General features: G+C 32.0%; 2 protein-coding genes across 3 annotated transcripts in view; one reads left to right on the top strand and one right to left on the bottom strand.

The window, feature by feature from the left end:
• LOC126735477 (ATP-dependent RNA helicase DDX24) overlaps positions 1-3,033 on the bottom strand; it is a 45,537-nt gene extending 42,504 nt beyond the window's left edge. Inside the window, exons 1-2 of the mRNA XM_050439478.1 lie at positions 2,701-3,033; positions 2,308-2,590 (exon numbers count right to left, since the gene is read on the bottom strand). Of these exons, the coding sequence (XP_050295435.1) occupies positions 2,308-2,590; positions 2,701-2,838 (421 nt within the window). The 5' untranslated portion in view covers positions 2,839-3,033. The remainder of the gene's footprint in view (positions 1-2,307; positions 2,591-2,700) is intronic.
• Positions 3,034-9,769: 6,736 nt separating this feature from the next.
• LOC126735478 (dystrobrevin beta-like) overlaps positions 9,770-22,235 on the top strand; it is a 75,459-nt gene continuing 62,993 nt past the window's right edge. For both annotated transcript variants that reach the window (XM_050439479.1, XM_050439480.1), the window contains exons 1-2: positions 9,770-9,912; positions 10,042-10,188. In XM_050439479.1, coding sequence (XP_050295436.1) covers positions 10,044-10,188 — 145 coding nt within the window. In that variant the 5' untranslated portion in view covers positions 9,770-9,912; positions 10,042-10,043. The remainder of the gene's footprint in view (positions 9,913-10,041; positions 10,189-22,235) is intronic.

The following is a 22,235-nucleotide window of genomic DNA, read 5'->3' on the forward strand; positions in this document are numbered from 1 at the left end:
AGCAATAGATGACTATAATAGAACAATGGGTGGAGTTGACAAAGTTGACCAGCATTTAGCGGACTATCCAATTACTCGAAAACATGGTAAAAAATATTACAAAAAAATATTTTTTCCAGATTTTTCCTCGAACATGCTTTGTGGAATAGTTTCGTGTTGTATAAAAAAAAGGTGGACTTAAAACGCATCTCCAATTTAGAATGGATCTTATATCTAAAATGTTGGAATTACTGTTCAATTGAAACTCATTGTAAGGGACGTCCATCAGCACTTCCCAATCCCCTAAGAATCACAGAACGTCATTTTCCTGACTATATACCTGCTACAGATAAAAAGCAAAATCCAACACGAGTGTGTCAAGTATGCAGCCGTAAAAAAGACTCAAATGGAAAAAAAATATGAAAAGAATCAAGATATTGGTCTGCAGATTGTGAAGTTGGCTTATGTGTGGTACCATGCTTCAAACTATATAATACTAATACAGACTTTTAGAAAATTGTATTTTATTATTTTTGTAACTAAAATTTTAGGAATTAGGAAAAATTTTTCCCAATTTTTTAGTTAACATTATATGCAAATCCTAATAAGGATGCCAATGAATGAATTACATGTTTATTTTACTTTAAAAATTACTTTTAGTGAGTCGGCATCTTTTTGTATCTTTGTGATTGCTTTTGTTTGTAAAAGTAATAAAATACAAATTCAAAAAGTATCAGTTTTGTTTTTTATTTATCCTAAATTAACTATGTTACAATTTACTGCCAAATTTGTACTTATATGACATCTCATTTACATTTTTTATTGTTACCCGAAAAAACTCGGGAAAATACTAGCACTAATTTTCCTGGTCAAAAAATGATTAAAAAAAACAACTTTTAAAAAACTGTTTATAAATTCAACCATAAAATTAATCCAAAATTTATTTTAAGCCATTAAAAAAATGATTTTTTTTTAACAGGTTTTGTTTTTTTAATTTGATTAGTTAAGCGGTTAAAATAAACTTAATAAATTATGTATTTTTTAGATTTAAACTTAAAATGTTTTTCATTAAATAAACAAATTATAACATCCTATGTTATATTCATGGGTATTATGTTTGTACAATGCTTATACTGTATACCATAAAGGTATTAAATGAAGTTAAGAATATTTTAAATTTCATATAAATGAACCAAGATTATAAGCATTTTATGTTCATTTTGTGTTTAAATTTTATGTTACTTTAGATTAAGAAGTAGTTTTTTGTTTTTATCAAAATTGACTTAATTAAGAAAATGTTAATTTTTAGACGTCCTATATAAGTTTCAGACAATTAATCTTATATGCTTACAGGTATATACATTTTCAATTTTAAATTTATATAAAATTATATTCACTAAAAACATTATAGTAAGGCAATTAAAGGTTTAAATTAGAAACAATGTTAAAAGCCATAGCCTAATCAATAACAATAGCCATACAGTTTATGCTTAAACCAAAGGCAATGTGGTTAGGTATGTTGATAAGTGCATCATTACTTTGCAGCTTTATTGCTCATTTGATATTAAACAGTATTTATATATAATAATTTAATTTCAATGAGATAGAACTTTAAGCATTTTTTGATGAATTTACTAATAGAACTAGTCTAAGCAAGACCTGTAGGAACTACAAAGCAATTCTTGTTTGTGTAGAAAAGTAGTGTGTCTATTGTGCCTATTTCAACTTATAAAATAACATATAAAGAGTAAATTTTATCTATTTTAATTTGAATTATAATTAAATTTTAAGGTAATATGTTATGGATGTACAAAACACTTTTGTTTATAACATTTTCATAATTATTATTGTATTTTAGCACCCTGAAGATGCAAATATATTTTGCAAGACATCAGCCAATTTAAACAAGATTAAATTTTGATTTTATGAGCCCTAAACCCAACAATATTACTGACCATAAAACTTCATAATTAAAGTTTTGTATTAGGTATAGCAGTAATAGGTTTAAGTTTTAAAATGTATTTTAAAGTGATTTTAGATCTCTTAAGTTTTAATGTGCAACTAATATTTTGCCTTATATATTGATTCTGATTTGTATATATGTTACTATGCATTTTGCACGTACTATATTGAATTTAAACCTTATTTGGATCATTATTATAAAAAATACTATCAATAAATTGTTTCTCATAATTTTGTATTTTTAATAAATTCAAGACACCCTGTCAGTCTACTTCTTCAGAATTTTTACTTTATTATTAATTAACTTAAATATTTTAGGTCATAGCATGGCTAAGTATTTATCATATGTAGTTAGTATTTTCTCACCTAAAATTGCTGAAGGAAGTGTAAAGGCTTGAATTTCTGTTGGAGAATAAAATTGTTGCTCACATAAAGCCTTTATCACAGTTTCAGGCAAACAGTACTGATCCCATGCTTTCATTGATTGGCACAACTCTGATTGAGTTTGGTTACCTTCATACCACTGGTCATTCTGTTCTGTATTCCCACTTTTTGATGGCGACAGATCTTCTTTATTAATTTCAGAAGATTTAGAGTTGGTTTTGGACTTTTTAGGTTGACTAGTGTTTTCAACATCATTCTTCCGTTTCTGGAATATACAAATTATCAAGTTGCATGACATTTTCTTGTAACAAATATTAAGAGTATATGAAATCCTTAAATTTGTTAGTGAAAAATGTGTAAATATTATTATCCTACTTTTCCCTTTGTAGTAACTACAAAATCGTCTGGATTATAATCAATACATTCCTCAATTCCTATAAGTCCCTCAGAAAAGATATTTGAAAGATTTCCTTCTAATTTCACTGGTTTCCAATTTGCTGCAACTAGTGGCATGACTTCTTTAAAATATTTTTATAGTTATCAGTCTGCTTCCTTTGATGAAGTTATAGCAAACTTTTATTATAACGTATTACTTGAATACAGAAGCAAAGTAGGGCTTTTATTCATAGATTAATACTTCCTTTTATTTACAAGGTACAAGTATACAAGAAAATCAAATTCGGAATATAAACTAGGTTACAGGTTAGTCGTCAAAGACACGAGAATTTCTTATAAACGTGACACTGTTGCCACATAAAATATTTCGTATCTTATGCCGGGTTTCCACCCTAGCGGACAGAACGGAAACACAAACTCAGTCCGTTTGTGACAGTTCGCGAACTGTTCTGGAACATTTTTGGTATTTTCAGAACTTTTTAGGCGCAATTCACACAGAACGGGCGTATGGCGGTGGCGTGGGACTGGCATGGAGCTGGAATGGAGCGGACGTGGCGCGCACAATTCACATAGAAAGGGATTCAATGTGATTATTGTCATTTATTTGTTACGTACGAGGATGATCAAAATATGTTGAACCTTGTAAATTTAGCTAAAATTCAAAGGCAAAGGAGTTACTAAATACATCCCTTGTGGTTAGATAAAGAAAAAACTGGTGGTTTGATTAATGTTATGCGGGAGCTCAATATGTACCCTGAATGTTTTTAAAGTTTCTATCGAATCTCTGTTCAATGTTTTTATAAAGTACTAGTAAGGGTTTAGTAAGGGTTAATATTGAGAAGAAACCTACAAATTGAAGAGAACTTGTCAGTTCAGAGGAAAGGCTGTTATTAACAACCTGAGGTAAGTTGAAGAAAATATATTTAAGTGAATTTATTTCTGTTTAATTTAAAACATTATCGTTACCCTTATATTAATTATTGTATTGTATAAATTTACTCAAATGAAATTCATCCGTCTTCCTGTGCGGTACTGAATCTAGATTTCTATTTACCGAATCTTGAATCCAAGAGTAGAGGCTTCAGGAATGGTTGAGGATAGTATTTGCTCGGCTAAATTAAAAATTCCAATTTTGAAACGCCGCTTCTGAATAGAATTCATGGACTTAAAACAGCCAGGTCTGGGTCAGGAGGATCGATTGTGACATTCGTTTTCATGCTGTTTTGGATCTCCAGCAATTGTTGCTTTTTTTCAAAGTACTGGTAAGCTTGCTGGTTGAGCTCATTAATAGTAGTTGAGGCTGCTAACTTCTTTTTCTTCTAAAATCATCTTTTTTCTGTAGTAGTGTTTTAGGTGCTCTCATTGCTATCGGTTGATCATCGATAGACGTACTGGAAGATGGTACAGGTAACCGAGAGGTACGACTGGATGGAATGTTATAAGGTGAGAGTACATCAGCATTGGAGTTGTCTTTAGACTTATTAGATTGTGACCCTGTTTCAGCTGCATGGTGGCTCGATGATGCGTCGGCAGACTCTTGATCCACGTTGCCTTGCTCTTACAAGACTTCAAGAAAGGATCCAAAAAGAAGAGATGTGGAGCCAAATAATATTCTTTGACTCGTTTTGTTCCTTGTCCTGATTTTGTTTTTAATTTGGCTTTATATTTTGAGTAGCTTCCTCGTATGTTTTTCCAGCGGTCTTTACACTCGGTTACAGAAACAAAAGTATAATTTCTAATGTAAATACGAGTTTAAACATCTTTTGTTAATAAACACGTACATACACTTACCATTTTCACTAAATTTATTTGATATTTTATCCCATGCTTGATCTTGTGCACTTCTATTGCAGTAATCCGACCTTTTATAGTCGTATAGAACTGCACACTATTGCACGTCTGCACAGAACTCGTATTAAATAAATAATCATCCCGCATTTTACGAAATAGACAAAAAGAAGCAATATAAACCGCTGTTTGGTATATGGCATTTACCACTAGTGTAGGCCACTCGTGGCGCCGAAGTGACGTGGCGGTGGCGTGACTTATCACGCCTGTGCCACGCCATTTCTATCAGTATTAATAATAAGCCTTTATTTTCAACAGGCAACTTGCCCAATGACAGGAAACAGTTGCAAAACAATGAAAATCATTCATATGATATAAAAACCCAATTATAAAAGTTTAACAAGATAATCACATATTCAACAAAATTAAATTAAATTAACTGCAATATACCTACTAACTATAACTTAAACACATGGGTCTTAATCCCAAAAGTAATGATCCACCAAGATATCGACAATCACATGAACCGAAGAGAAATTTATATCGCACATATGACAGATCCGATTAAATATAGCCCATATTGTATATAGTGGCGATTTCAACAGGATGTTAGTATAAGGCCTTGGCAGAAAGAATGTTAGGGGATGTCTAGCATTAAGCCTAGGCACCATGAAACGTACACCAGAAAGAAGTACAGGACTATCAATGAATCCATTCAGTAACCCATGTAGGAATTTTACAGAGAAGATCATTCTTCTGAGATGTAATGGATGTAGATTGAAGCGTTCCAATAGTTGCCGATAATCAAACCCTCTTACCGGATATATGCCATCCTGCCTGAAGGCCAAAAACTTAGCAAATCTACGCTGAACAGATTCAAGGAGACCAACATGATTCTGATAGAGCGGGTTCCATATAATGCAGCCAAACTCCAGTTTTGATCTCACAAAGCAACAGAAAAGCAGTCTTAATGTAGATTCCAAAGTAAAACTCTAAGAACTTCTAATTATGAACCCAAGCCTTCTCAGGGCTGACTTGACTATGTTGTTAAAGTGTGGAACGAATGTAAATTCAGAGTCAAAGGTGATACCAAGATCAGTAATTTACTCTAATCTACTCAAAATAGTATCATTAATAAAGTAATTAAAATTTAAGGGTGTTTTTGATCTAGAGAAACTGACCACACTACATTTAGCCGCATTCAAGCCTAACCTGTTAATAGCGCACCATACCTCCAATGTATTTAGACAGTTCTGAAGAAAAACGCAATCCTCCAAACCATATATATTTAAATATAGCTTCAAATCATCGGCAAAAGCCAGCCTATGACAAGTGAGTGACTCAATCAAGTCATTTATAAAAAAACTAAACAGGAGCGGACCCAGGTTTGAGCCCTGTGGCACACCCGACGTTACGTTAAAAAGTTTCGATTTAAAGCCCTCATATTCAACATATTGAGATCTACCAATCAAGTAGCAATGAAATAAATTAAATAATCTCCCTAAAAAACCATACTGAGTTAATTTGTGCAGCAAAATATAGTGATTTATCCGATCAAAGGCTTTTTGGAAGTCGGTATAAATAACATCGACTTGAGTATTAACATCAAGTGATTCACAGTGTGGCAGACAGACAAGATAAGTTAGTAACACAAGATCGCCCGCTAAAAAATCCATGCTGGTCTACAGAGATGAGTTCTTTTGCGTGACTAAATAGCGACCGATTCAGGATAATTTCGAAAATTTTTGAGAAGTTACAGAGTAATGAGATTGGCCTGTAGTTCACGATTTGATCAGAGTCCCCGGCTTTTAAAATAGGTATTATTTTAGCTTCCAAATTTCAGGAATTTGTTCTGTTGACAGTATTAAGTTCAAAATGTAGGTCAGCGGATCAGCCAGGACACCAATGCAATCTTTAACCAAGAAGCTAGGTACACCGTCTACACCAGATGTTAACTTATTTTTTAGTTTTTTACTAGCCAAAATAATCTGGGAAGCATTAACGTTGGAAGTGTTAAAGTGGGGCACATTATTAGACGTCGACGAATGGTTATTGAAATTTGATTGTATAAATGCTTCACCAAAGAACAGTGCAAAAGCATCAACTATGTCTTGTGGGTCTTTAACTACCATGTCATCGGGTAGCCTCATCATACCAGGAATCCTGGTGCCAGCCTTCTTAGAACCAATAAAATTCCAAAAGCTAGTGCTTTTATTTCAAAATAAACCACCCTTAATAATTTCTTAAGAAAAAAAAATAGTGCGCTAATACGACTGAAGTAAAACTTCTTTAGCTTCATTCGTATGTATATTTATGCACAATTTCCGTACATAATTTCTTTTTAGGTAATGGTCTAAGAGCAATACTTTCATATTTAGAGTCTGTATCACTTCTATATTAAATATGAACTTTAAAATGAATTTATAATTTTATTTACTTTAAACGCAGAATAATTAATACATTGAACAACAAAAATTAATTTATCAAATTGTTCAAGAACTAAATGAAATTACGAAATAATCGAGAAATTACCGCAATAGTAATAGGATGCGTTCTAAAATACAAATATTTTTACGGGTTATGGCCTGTTTCTACTCTAGGACTGTATTAAGAAAATTTAATTGAATCTACTTATAAGTGATTTTATTAAATCTTAAACATGAAATGTTATAGGGGTTGAAAGAATTTTTGCTGAGAGCACCTTTGTTATGCAAAAGGCATAGGAGTATCATAATCTGATACCCAAATGGGCAGAAATTCATGCCTTTGAGAAATGGGGTTAAATTTACCAAATATGACCTTGGTTTCTACGTCCCTGGTTAAAATAATTTTTGTTTAATAGGTTAAAAAGGATAAACGTACTAACAATAATTTATGTCTCAAAATTCGTTTCGGTAGCTAAAGTAGTTCCGAAGCTATAAAACGAAATCTATACTTTTTAAAGGTTATCTTCAAAGAGCTCTAGCTCCCTAAGGAAGCATTTTCGGGCCCACGTTCATAAGAACTTTTCTTTTTTTTATGTTTTTTATCTACCCTAGAAGTTTGTAACATGATTAACGGAACAACCTGTTTGTTTCATGCACAGCTATTACTAAAAAATGTGATTCATCAATTTAAAGGACATACAATCTATCTAACCAAACCAAATAAAACAGAATCGGTAGACGTAAAGCACCTTATACGGTAACCTCGTGGTTTGACCTTGATCGCTCGAATGACATGTCTTAAAGACGCTTAATATATATTAAGCGTCTTTATACTCGCTAAAATATAGCTTAAAATAAAAACTCCTGTCAATGATAAAATTCTTTCATAAATAAAGAGGGGCCTACAGTGATATTTACTCAGCTCTAAGTATGCACATAATCTTTATTAACATAATCTAAGTTTAATTCCCCTATTAACAATAATTTTGAATTTAATGGTAATCCTAAAAGTAAAGTTTTTAGACCGTTCAGAAACCCGCAAATTTTAAAACTGGAAATAGATCTGTATATTTTTCATCCCATCTTTGCTTGTGCTTACTAGAGAAAACGGTTTTTTAATCGAGAGAATAGTCCTATTTGTCAATGTAATTTTTTTTCCTTGTAACTTTTATTGACCTATAAAACTGTAAATTTTGACAAATAAACCATTTTGATTGATTTGATATGCATAGGATATAGAGATTAAGTATATATATTATCTTGCCTTAGTTTCCTTGTACGAAATAAGGTTCAAGTAATGCAAAATTCATGTTGTAGACTTATTTTTGTTCTAGACAGGTGGACCACATATCTTAGAAATTGGGTTTACTTTGATGGCTAAGAATGGAACACCGCTGGACACTTTATCTGGGTGTCTTTCTGCATCAAATTATTAACTTTTTCGCTGGAAATACGCAATTAGATAGTATTTTTGTTACAAGGTTAACACTTCACAGTGTTGATAGCAGGCATAAATATTTGTACAATCTTCCTAAATTTAGAAGTTATTTTTTTTTAATTCTTTGGTTTTAACCTTAATTTATCTTTTGAAGTTTTAATGTTTTAAAGTTTAAGTATAAGCTTAAAACAGTGCTTCTTTTGAATCAAGCAAACTAATGAACATCGGCTTTATAATCGCTTATCTATTACGGTACTTGTATGTCTCCTGCAGTTTTAAACTACAATTTATGTCTTTTTTGTTAAATATTCTTAATTATTTGTAATTTAATGTGTGCCATGTTCTTATTATGACTGCACTGTAATGCTTAGTATGTTTATCTTTGGTAATCCTAAGGCTAACTTTGGCGTTTGAAAGGAGGTTTGTTTGTCTCATGAATTATTATAATTATTAATGGTCTCATGGACCTATAGTATTATAATAGCATTTTGTTAAAGAAAACCAACTTTCTCCTGTAATGTTTAGTCATGCTGCGTCCTTCAACTTATGAGATGTATGCTCTCTTCTTGTTATGCCAAATATAAGCCTAAGGCAAGAATTTTGGAGTCCCCATAGATGGTATCGCAGAAGTTTGTTGGTGATAATACAAGGGAATCGCAAAGCATTTTTTTAATGTTGGCACTTAAAAAGGGTCTCTAGAAAAAAGTAGATCTTAAAGCAGAATATCCAGTCTTTAATTTGAGCGTAATATGCTCTTTAAATGTTAATTTATGATCGATTACCAGACCAAGATTCTTGGTACTGTTTTTAAAAATAATTTTATCGTTTTTAAGTTGAATTTTTAAATTACTCAAAAGGGCAGTCCTGTGGCTATTGCTATAGAAAAGAATAGCTGTTGATTTAGCAGAGTTAATTTTTAAATGTAGCTTTTAAATTTCCGCCAGTAAGTTGCTATAAGATCAGTATTAATTTTTTGATTGGCTTGAGCAACATCAGTGTGTTTAAACGAAAAATAAATTTGACATCAGCGTAGCTATGGTGTTTACAATATTACAATAAAAGTTAAGTAGAATTTTTGCTAAAAGGAAAAAGCAAAATTTGCTAGACTTCGCCATATTATAATTTTTTAGTGTTACTTAATAAAGGTCAGATTTATTAATTTATTTCAGTTTTTGATCATACATAAGTGAAAAGTTAAATACACCTTACTCACAGTACAATGTGTGGATTTATATTGTGCAAATTGTAAAGTGTATCCTCATGACGTCAACACCTTGCAACAGAAACAAAAGTAGCTCGCAATCCAATTCCAGTGGATACGAACCTTAGTATGCGAGGCCTAATGACGGCTCTTGTCAGCGAGTCAGCACTGTCATTGTCAATTGTCAGTATTTGTCAGCTCTTACGTCTAAAGCAAAATGGTGTATAAACTATCAACATCAGTTTTTACCCTAGTTCGCTTACCAAAACAGAAAAATTAATTTAATGCTCCCTCACGCGTTTTAAACACCTAATTTCGTATCTTAAGGACGACCCTAGGTAAAATTTATAAAGTTTAATTTATTATTTCAGTTCAGGTGTACTTTGATGGCTTTATTTTTATTTCTTTACAAGTACCAAAAACAATTATCCTGTCTTAATGATTTATTGGAAAATTTATGGTTGTAGGGATGCAGGGCCCCGACGGTATGCAGGGGTCTTCGGATCACCGACTGGCCTTGATCCACGAAATGAGTGCACATAATTTTGACCTTATAAGATTTGCTTCCTACAGGACAGCCACAAAACTTAGGTTCATACAAAAAAAAGTCAGCTGTAAGTATGTCTAAGAAAATTTAGCTGGCTTAGTAAGGATTAAAGTGCTTAATCCCTTGAATGATTATTCAATTAAGTATTTGTAAGCATCATGTTCAAGGAAGTTTGTAGGTTCAATATTGATTAGAAATTCAAATTATAAAGTTATGTAGATTCCACAAGACCTATTTTAAATATTTTTAAATTTATTAGGAAACATTACATCCTATTTAGTCATTACATTTTATTAATGTTTGTAGTGTTAAATACCTCTTGTTAATAGCCTGTCTTCAAACCAATGCATTAGTATGTCTTCGGACTATTCTTAGCAATAAACATGTGCAGTAACATTACCTGTACAGTATTGTTGAATTTATGGTTCTCTTTTTGAGTTTTTACTTTAAAAGAAATATAAAACACACAAAATTTAGGAGGTTATTAATTTGAAATAAAAAGAATTGTATTTTTTGCAGTAAGTTGAATGCATGGTAGAGCCCCATCAATCTCAACAAGTTTAAATTATTACAAGTTGGATAGCATATATTATCCTAACCATCTATGTATAATGTCTCTAATTTAGGACATTATAGGGAGGTACATTTCTTGTTGTATTTTTTGCAGAATAAAGTTCATTCATTTATTCAGTGTGATCAACTGACTATATAAATAAATTTATAACTATACTATATAGGGTGTCCCGAAATTACATCACAATATTATACCAGCTGCATCTTTGTCTAAAAATAAGACAAAAACTTCATATATATAGGAATCTTGAAAAGTGAATTGTTTTCATGTTACAGGGTGTTTTATAATTTTTATTGAAGATGGTTTTTTGTTATTATTTTTGAAAAGCCTGGTCGTTATTTTTCAAAACTCTTATTGAATACTACTGTTATTGTAACTAACTGATTTTATAACATTTTATGCTAAAATGTATACAGGGTCGATTAAAATTACTGGTCAGCAAAGATAAAAATGTCATAACTTTTTTCTGGTTACTTTTTAATTATTTGGATAGTAAATTTAAAAAGAACCAATATTTTTACATAAAAAATGTAGGCTTATTTTATTTTGATAGGAGCGCCTGTTTTTAAAATAATCAGATGTAAATGTTTTGCAACCTACACTCATAGTATCAAATTAAAATGTAATCAAGTATAAAATTTAAATGTATGTTACAAAAATCATCAGGTATAAACATAACATAAGACTATTACAAATACTTAATTTTAAGATCAAAAACTGTTTTCTTTGTTTAAAATTTTATTTCAAAATTGTAAATAATGTGTAAATAATTCAGAAAAATTAAAACAATTAACTTATTAGCTAAGAAAAAAAAACTGAAAATACAAAACAAACAAATATAAACTTCTAACGAAATATTTTATTTTTAATTTATTTATTCTTTATTCAGCCCAAAAACATAATATTACAATATATTACAGTGTTACATACAATAATCGTAACTTTACAAGACCCTAGATGGGATATGGACCGTGTCCTAAAATATTAGCTATACCTAATAGCTTAGAAAAATTTAAAACTTAAATTTAAAAAAAATTTAAAGCAAAAAAAATACATTTAAATAAATAAATAGATAATGACAATTACAATTTCAAAACATCATTGACAGCAATACAACGACAAACAAAACAGAATAAAAACTGAAACTGAATCTAAAGTAAGCCTATTCTAGATCTTTAGTTAGTGCTTCATGCATGTCACCATCCTGAAAGAACTCATCAATACCTTAGTATGCCCTGTCCCCCAAAAATGCCCTGAGCCTACAAACAAGCTTACTGGGAGGTAACTGCCTAAAGGAAAGAGGGAGTACATTCCAGATCTTTAGAATGTTAAAGACAATGTTTTTTTGTACAAATGTAAAGTTTGGTTTCTCAATTATTAGATTGTCCTTAAACCTGGTTTCATATTAATGTTGTCTTTTTCTATCAAAAAAAAATGAAATATTATTAATTAGAAACTTAGAATACTCCTCTACAGCAATCATGATAGTCCATACCAAACACAATACAGATGCACCTGTTTTGCAAAATAAAAATTATGTTCGAATCCACAGAGTTGCCCCGGGAATATTATTTCATATGCAATTTGTGACTGGACATTGGCATGGTACACTGTAAGCGCCACTTGCCAACCTACACTGCCATGTATTACCCGGAGAGCATAGCATTATTTACTGACCCCGGTTGTGACCTTCTGCACATGAGCTTTCCAGTTCAGCTTTTGATCTAAAACTACCCCCAGAAAAGACACACTTTCAGCCGCTCCTATCTCCAAGGCGAACGAAAAATGAACAATCTGTGTCTTTGCAACATTGAAAATAAGGTTATTTTTAATAAACCAGCCTCCCAGTCTCCAAGGCTTCTTTCATTCTAGCTTTGTTCTCATTGCTCTCATTGTTCTCACTGAAGTTTAAGGAGGTGTCGTCAGCATACTGCACCACATCGACATCAGTGGTGCAAACAAGGTCATTTGTATATATTTAAAAAAAAGTGGTCCCAGGATAGACCCCTGAGGAACACCCCTCTTCAAACACTTCGTTTCTGATTCAAATGTCACCCCAGCGCTATTTATTTTCATGACCCGTTGCTCCCGTCCCCGGAGGTATGACAAAATCAAGTCCAATTCCACCCCCCTGATACCACATCGTTCAAGATTAGAGTAAAGTATGCCATGGTCCACGCTGTCAAAAGCCTTGGATAGATCTTGAAGTATGGTTGTAGTCACCTTGCCATTATTTAAAGACACTAGCATTTGCTCCAAAGCCTGATAAATACCCCGAACAGTTGATTTCTTTTTCCGAAAACCATTTTGTTTATCAGAGATTATATTGTAATGATCAAAAAATCCAATCGTCCTTGAACATATAACTCTTTTAAAGATTTTACTTATATTTGAAAGGAGTGATACAGGACGATAGTTGTCAAACGTGTCACCCTCACCTTTTTTATAAATTGGCTTAATAAGAGCTTTTTTCAGTAAGTCTGGAAATACCCCTTTTTCAAGCATTAAATTCAGTATATGAGTTAGTGGCAGGCTTATTATGTCTGCCACCTCCCTTAGAATAGACACAGGAATGTTATCATGTCCAACTGATTTCTTATTTTTTAGAGATTTTATTATTCTAATGACTTTGTTTGTAACGGGTTCCATAAAGATACTATTTTGATTAATTGGTATCTTTGAGAAATTTATCGATCCCCCATCCTTAATATCAGGACATATATTAATAAAAAAATCGTTTATAGCATTTAAAATATCCTTTTCAGATTTTTCTGAAAAATGATTAAACAGACTTTGTTTTTTACAATTAGGACGAGTTATATTTTTTACTAAGGTCCAAGTAGCTTTTGTCTTATTTTCTGAGGCTTCAATAAAATGTTGACTAGACATTTTTTTGGCTTTTTTAATAATTTTTTTTTAATTTCCAGTATACTTTCTATAAAGTTGAAGTGTGACTTCCCCCTAATTACTCTTTGTTATAGAACATTCTTATTCCTGCAAGAAACCTTTAGACCTGTTGTTATCCATTTGTTTGATCTATGTATTGGTTTTTTAATAGTCCTATTTGGACAGGTTAAATTTAGTTTTTCAGTTAAGATGTGGTTAAATTTACTGTATGCCAGGTTAACATCAGTCGCATCCAGCACACCATGCCAGTCCACACCCTGTAGTCCCTGTGAGAACTGTTGTATTCTAGCCTTTGAAAAAGATCTTACAGAAATGTAGCCTTCCCTGGCTTCAGTTTCTAGTTGACCTACAGAAATACTGGGCATAATGACCAGACAGAGCTGACCCAACCACCAATGGATTCCTAAAACCCTAAAGTTAACAAATATGTTGTCAATACATGAAGCACTCTTTTTTGTCACCCTAGTGGGTTCAAATATTGATTGTTCAAAATTAAAAGAATTCAAAAGGTCAATAAGCCTACTTTTTTCCAGATTATCATTTAAAAAATCTACATTAGCACCACAGCATACAACATTAAAATTCTTGGATTGCCTACACTGTGAACACTACTTCTAAATTTTCCAAAAAAATCTTAAAATCACCCAGACATGTGCTATATATGCAAATAATAATTAAATTTTTTTCTTTACCTATAACAGCGCAAAATTCGCCTTGACCTTCAATGCTACACTCTCTGATTTTTTTAATGTCTTTAAATCCTGTGATTTTTTCATTTACTAATATGCATGTCCCTCCATGCTCCTTTTTTTCACGTGCATAGCTAGATACTAAGTTAAACTTATCAATTTTTAAGAAATTTACCTCACTTGGTCTTAACTAATGCTCTGTTAGACATAATATATGCTGTTCCTCAACTAAAGTATTAAAAAATAATTCGATTTTATTACATTTATTACGCACACATTGTATATTTTGATGCAATAAATTAAGGTTCTTATATTTATGGATCACCTGTTCTGGTTGCTAATAGTCAGAGAATCCCTCTTGACTGACCTTGTTTGAATGTGCAGAAAATGGTTTATGATAGTGCCATTTACCCATTGGAATTGACGAAACAGTGGGCTGCCAAGGCAGTTGTGCATATAGGTCTCCTGGTGGACCCGTCATGCCCCACCGGGGGTTACCGACGAAGGAGTCGACGCGTATTGTCACGGTGCTTTTCCGTGTTCCTGTTCCACCAGGCATTCTTGGCATTGGCGGGTCTCCGTCTGAGGGGACAGCTGCCCTCGAATGCCGCGACTATCGCACGAGTCAGATTGACAGTCCCGACCTCTGTGTGGCCGGAGGTGTGTACCTTGCCGGCATGTCCGCAAGACCACCGACTAGTTCCTCTCGAAAGTGGTCCCAGTCAGTGCACCTTGGGTTTCTGTAGGCTGGGGTATCGCACCGAGCCTGCTTCTTTAATACAAAAAGAAAGTGCCTGTGGTCCAACATTGTGACCTCAAGGGACACTCTCACAGTACACAGTACTAGGTGAACAGATAGTAAGGTCAATAATTGATTGACCCCTATTGCAGTAGAAAGTTGGGACACTGCCTCGGTTGAGTAGTTCTAGGCCATTTGAGCACAGGAAGTCAACCAGGGAGCGGCCCCTTGGGTTCTCATCTCCGCATCCCCAAAGGCCGTGATTTGAATTCGAATCGCACCCCTGAGAAGCGGGAGACCCAAGTCTTTACATTATTTGACCACCGCAGTGACGGCCGGGGGGGGTGATTCAATTTCGATGCGAAAGTAGGCAGAGCAGACTACCAGATCCTTTCCCGTGTCCATTGACAGTTTGACGGCTACTAGGTCCCTTGTACAGAGACCTGAGAGGAGAAAGCACCGCACATTCCTAGTAAGGATGATTGCGCGGGGATTCTCACAAGGTACATGTTTATGTATTGTGCCGCCAGTTGAACCCAGGCCTTTAACAGAGCCCTGGTAAGTCCAGGGCTCCTGTAATAAGGCGACGTCGATATGGAGCTCAGTGAGCCTTTTGCACAGAACAGCGGTGGACGCTCTTCCATGCTGTAGATTCGCCTGCAGAAATGTTAAAGGCATGCTGTATGGTGTGCATGCGACGAATATGAGAGCATTCGTCATTTACCCATAGTTCCGGATCCATTACACTTTTCTTCTCTCTTTTCGGTACTTCAAGCTTAAAAGAGCCAATGTATGGTTGCTTCCTGGTCTTTATTTTGTAGCATTTTACCTCAATCCCAGTGTTGATTTTTACATGTTCTTGTATCTGTTCTTCCTCAACATCTGGTCTAAAACCGGACACAAAGAGGTAGGCTTTGTTTTCAGCCTTTCCCAAGGTGACATTTTCATTTTTACCAAAAATTGGGTTTGGCCTGTTTTGTCTGGGACCACTGAATTTCTTCCGGTTCACCACCTTTTATTCATTTTCCTCATTTTCAATTTTCTCATCCTTTGAATTCTCAGATAAATTATCATTTCCAATTTCTAAATTTCCTTGTTTCCCCCATTGTTTGTTTTTATTTTGATAAGCTTTTGTAGATATGTCAAGCTCCACAATGTCAACAGTGTTGCCAACATTATCTTTTTTGACATTTTCATCATTTGATCCTGCTTTGCTGCCATTAAGCATGTAGCCTCGCCTTTAGAGTTTTTGTTGGTTTTGTTGGTAGCCCTGGCGTTTTTCTCAACATTGACACCACAAAGCAACCACCAATAGAGAAGTTTCTCACGTGTAAAGGTTGGAAATTCTTGTTTTCAAGAAAGTCTAAAAGTGTTCAAAGCACGTTAAATTATTTCGTATGAAAGCGATTTATCTTTTGAACACTTTTGGACATTTCCTGATAAAAGGTTCGGTGTGAATAAGTAAAACAAAACATTAGAGAAGAAATATGTTTATTCAATTTTATTATACACTTACTTTACTAAAATTTATTTTCTTAGTTGTACAGGGTGTTCCTTAAAGGCATTATACATAGAGTGGGTGATTTTAGGACGAATTTCAAGAATTTTTTTTGCATGAACGTGTGTTCTTCTTAATTATTTTTGAGATTAAGGGTGATTGTTTACGACAAACAAAATTCTTTTAAGAATTGAGATAATATTCTAGACATGCTTCTGAAATGTGGAACATATTTTCTATAAATAAATAGGTATGCATTTTTTTTTAATTTAAATATTAGATTGACATGGTATAGTTTCGTAAGTGTCGATACCTTACTTAAAATTAATGAATGCCAAAAATTAACCATTCTAACATTATATAAATTGATAAGTTAAAGACATCCAAAAGTGTTGAAATCACTTTAGAACTCATTTCGTATAAAATGATTTTATCTTTATTATCTCAATCCTTTATCTTTGTATCACTTTTTGACATTTCCTAAGAAAAAAAGACTTTGTTCAAAGAAGGAAAATTAGGCATTATAACAGAAACGTTTTTATTAAATATTATTATACAGTATTAGCTTTTTTTATGTAACTTTTTTTGCCATTTTCAAACTTTAATAACGCCATTTTTTTGATAGGATCAACATTTGTTGGATTTTTTTTTAGAAACCGTGAAAATTTTTCATCCTTGCCCTTAGCAATAACATTTACTCTTTTACACCAAAAGAACAACGTATATTTGACAAACAGCTTAATCACAATATTTACAAAATTGGGATGATCTTTGCAACATAGACTTCTAACATCAATATTTTTGCTTAAATATGTTTCCAAAGAAGCTGACAAATATGGCAATACCTTGGTATTAAATAAAATAGTGTCGCAAAACACCTACTAGTCATAGATAAAAGTTCGTTCCAGGCTCAGTGAGAGAGGAATTAGGATATTGCCTGGCTTCTATGAATTCACCATAATCACCTTTCTTGGTAATGTTTGAAATGTTATCACGACAAAATTTACAACTTGTTATTTTCTTTAGCTTTTTTACTATAAATCCTGCTATATAACATATTGTTGACCGCCCAATTCTCGTTTTCCTATTTGAAATTTCTGGAATAATACAATCGACTTCAGGATGTAATGGCATTACGCCAGGTATTATTTCTCCTGTAATAAAACACCTTATGATTAATTTTCTTGGATTAATTTTCTATTATCTCTAGATTTCAACAATTTTGACAATATTAGATTGATTTATATAATGCCAAGATATGTAAGAAAATTACATGGCAGATTACTCATATTATATTTTATTTAATCTAATAACATAACATACCTCTTAAGTCAGAATTTCTTTCTAACAAACAATAATCATGGTCAGTAAATGTTGATGCCGAGGTTGATGTATTCTTATTTTGCTCGTCTTGTAGAATTACGTTATCTTCTAAAAAATAAAAATATAATATAAATAGTTTAACCCTATTAGATGAATGTTAAACTTACCGGGACTCCCAGGAAGATAAAGTGTTGGTACTGCATTAACAGCAAGCCCGTACCTGGCACAATACAGCTTTTTTTAAAGTGTCTTTCACAAACTTTATAGGATTTATATACATTGTCTTTACTAAGGCTATTTAACTTAACATTACTGATATTTTGCAACCATAGATTAAAAAGTTGAGGTTGAAACTTTGGAAATCGATGTCTTCTACTATGAGTGTCTTTGCAATTTGGAACACAACATTTCTTGACGTATTTAGGCATAGTTTTTCACAAAATATAAATCTTTCAATGAATAAGAACTAATATATCACGAAATTGACAAAATTGAACAAACAAATCAGAAATTATAAACAACGCAATTATATCGAAAAAAATACCACCATATGACATTGACAGAAATGACATGAGATTACGACGCTAGCGCCAGCAGTGTGTTGGCCGGACCCTAACATTTTTTTTGACAGTTCCATTCATGTTTTTTCTCTATTGTTGCTTTGTGATTGACACTATAAGACACAATAAGACAAGAGTACCTTTTTTATGTAAAAATGTTGTTTTTTTCATTTTACTATTCAAATCAAATCAAATGGTTTAATGTATCACTACAAAAAAAATGTTAACACTCGTCAAAATATATAAATCGAAAAATCTTACAGCTAAATATAAATCATTAATAGTAGATACTACATTACACATAATCAATTAAAAAATGGAACAATACACTAAAATGTAAATACTAAAATTAAGATTAAAGAAAAACATTAACATTAAAATTATTATAATACAAATATATGTAATACATTTCAAAAAAAAAATTTAAAACTAATCAGAAAAAAAGAAAAAGACATTTTTATCTTTACTGACCACTAATTTTAAACGACTCTGTATACATTTTATTATAAAATCAGTAAGTAACAATAACATTCAGTAGTATTTGATAAAAATTTCAAAAAATAATGACCAAGTGTTTCGAAAATATTAACAAAAAAACATCTTTAATAGGATTTATTAAACACCCTGTAACATGAAAACGATTCACTTTTCAAGATTCCGGTATATTTTATTTTTATTTTATTTTATTTTATTTTATTTTAATTACACCACTCCACAGAAAAAATTCCAATTATTGAGTGGGGGAAAAAATACAATATTATACAAATTACAATCCAAAACTAGAGAAAAAAAAAGAATACGTTATTAATATCAACAGTTTCCTACAATATTATACAATACTTGAATAAAAAATAATTTTGTTTATGTCTACTATCTAGGAAAAGCGTACTCTTTTAATTTCGGACAAACTGCAGTTGAATATGTCACATTGATCCTGAACAGAATTAAAAGTGCCACATGCTCTACGCATTGGAGAATATTTACAAATATTCGTTCTAGGTCTAGATAGGTAAAATGTGTCAGAATTTCTAGATGATATGCGGGGCACATGAAGATTTACATGTCGTAATAAGTCTGGCGAATCAATTTTATTATTAAGAAGTTTAAATAAAAATTTCAGATCAGCAGATTTTCGCCTCTCCTCAAGACTACTAAAGGAGTACCTTTCTAGTAGGCGTTGATGTGAAAAACCAGTTTCTGGGTACACTCCGTCACATTTATATGAAAGGAACTTTAAGAATTTACGCTGAACATTTTCTAGTTCATGTATATGATTCATATAAAATGGTGACCACACAGAAGAAGCATATTCCAGTATTGATCTCACATAAGAAAAATACAAAATTTTAGACTAAAGATATTATTAAAGCTATGTGCGTTCCTAATGACAAAACCCAGCATTCTGTAGCTCCGATTAACAATGTCCTGAATGTGTGGCTGAAAGGAAAGAGTGCTGTCGAATGTCACCCCCAAATCCTTGAACTCCGTTGATCTCGGGACAGTCTGTCTGACACTATCCATAGTATAGTCATACATAATCAGGTTTTTCTTCAAAGAGTAAGAAACAACTTATTGAAGTCTTTGTCTTATTTTTAGAAAAAGATCCAGCTGGTAAAATATTACAATGTAATTTCGGGACACTTTGTATATATAAATTTAAATATCGCGCCCCTAAATGTTTGTCAAATTTGATTATTTGTTTATTTGCATTTTGTCATTTAAGTAATTATTATGTTTACTTAAGCTTCAAATTCTCAACTTGCAATTGAATATGTATTTTAAGTATGGTAACTGTTGACACATGTGACTTACTTATTAAGTGAGAGAATACTATTAGAATATATTAATTGACAAAAATATTATTGTTTGGAAAATATGTAAAATATGGTGACACTGTATATATTAAAATTCATGATGTGTATCAAATTTTATTTGCTATGGGCTGTATGTACCATATCCATATTAGGATCTAACCTTTTTTGAATATACAGTATTTCTCTACAAAAATAACACTACAGCTAATTTGGCATGTCAATATATAGATGACACATCAATAATAAAATTGTCTGTTCCAAATGAATCACTATGTATATAATTAGTTTAGACAAGAAGTTAGTGGTAATAACATTATACAAGTATTACGTTTTTTGGCTGACTTAGACTAGGTATATCATATTAAAACTCTAAATAGGATGCTTAACACCTACTATAGAATTTGCCACAGACTCAAGGATCAATTATTAATTGACACTATGAACTTTTTATCTTTATACTTCATAGTATACATAACATAAGGGATATGTTGACGGTACTATCATAATATTTAAAAGCCCTTCTTATGGCTGTTAAAAAAGTCAAGCACTTCTCAGTATTAGACAATTTGCCTCACAAAATTAGGATCTATATTCTAAAAGTATGGAAAATAGGTATACAGAAAAACTCAGCATACCCCACCATTCTGCTTTTTTTTAGGATTCTTATTGGTCTGCAGCATGGTACCCAGAGTATTACAGTATTGAAGAAACTTATTATGATATACTGAAACTGCTGTTGATGCTTTGATGTTATTTTGTCTCAATTTGTAATTTTGTTTCTACTAAACCAAATTTATTTATAAGTATTCTAGTTACCTTAATTTTTAGTTTTGGTAAATGGAGAACTGAAAATAGCTTTATCTGTGATGTTTGGGTTTCTTATTTTACTTTTTCCATGTGTTTGAGGTGTTTATATATATAACGTTTCTATGAATAGGAAGTATTCTTTAACCTGCATTAACACCATCTTTTAATCCTAATATCTGTTCAAACATATGCTTAAAAAGAAATATCTGAAAAAAATCCTTTCCAGGTTTGTTTGTTGCAACAAAGCTTTTCTTTAACTCTCACTTGCAATGATTGAATTGATGTTTAAAAAGGAAAATATTGGAACACAAGAAAAACTGGAGTCTAATTAGAAAAATAACATGTATCTAGAACATTACTTATTATGTATTGTTTTAAAAAGTTTTAGCTGTTATGATCTTTCTTGAAGTTCTATCATACTAATAGTATGATAGTTGCAAGGAAGCATAAGCTACCTGTGTGAGACATTAACCAAGGCAATATAGTTTTAAAGAAAGCAAATTTATTTCAAACCATATTTGTATAAATGTAACTATCCATCATTCTTTAAAACAATATTCCAAAAACATAACATAACTAGCTTCGATATTCCAAGCACACTCATCTTGTGCAGCAAGATGAGAAGAGGATTGGACAATAAACGTCAAATCCGAAATACGATATGCCCAAATAAACAGTCTAAAATAAAAAAGCTATCCAATTATGACTCTTGATCATCAATGATTTTATAAAAGTTGCTTTACTTTTGTCGCGTTAATAATGTTAATATCCTGTTTATTGATATTAAAAACTGGTCATTTTCACACTGTCATTATGCTTTATGGCCTTTTAAACTGACAATATAGATACTGACATGCCCGCCCGATTTAATAGTTGTAGAATTTTGCTAATATAAATAATTTTATAATACATCACACCCTAGATGAATAATTATAAAGATTATACATAATACAAAAATTAGTGTAATTGAGGTTTCCATACATTGTTGGATGGATTAAATTGGAGATAATTAAATAATTAAAATTGATCATTTTCTTCCTGTTTTTTAGCAATAAAAATTTGTATACATCATCACCATCATCATTTCTAGTTCTGCAACCCTTGGTAGGTCTTTGCTGCCTGCATGATCATTCTCCATCCTGAATTGATGCTCCTCTATCTTGCATCAATCCTGAATTGATGCTCCTCTATCTTGCATCAATT

Source organism: Anthonomus grandis, chromosome 4 (assembly GCF_022605725.1).
Source record: "Anthonomus grandis grandis chromosome 4, icAntGran1.3, whole genome shotgun sequence".
Lineage (NCBI taxonomy): Eukaryota > Metazoa > Arthropoda > Insecta > Coleoptera > Curculionidae > Anthonomus > Anthonomus grandis.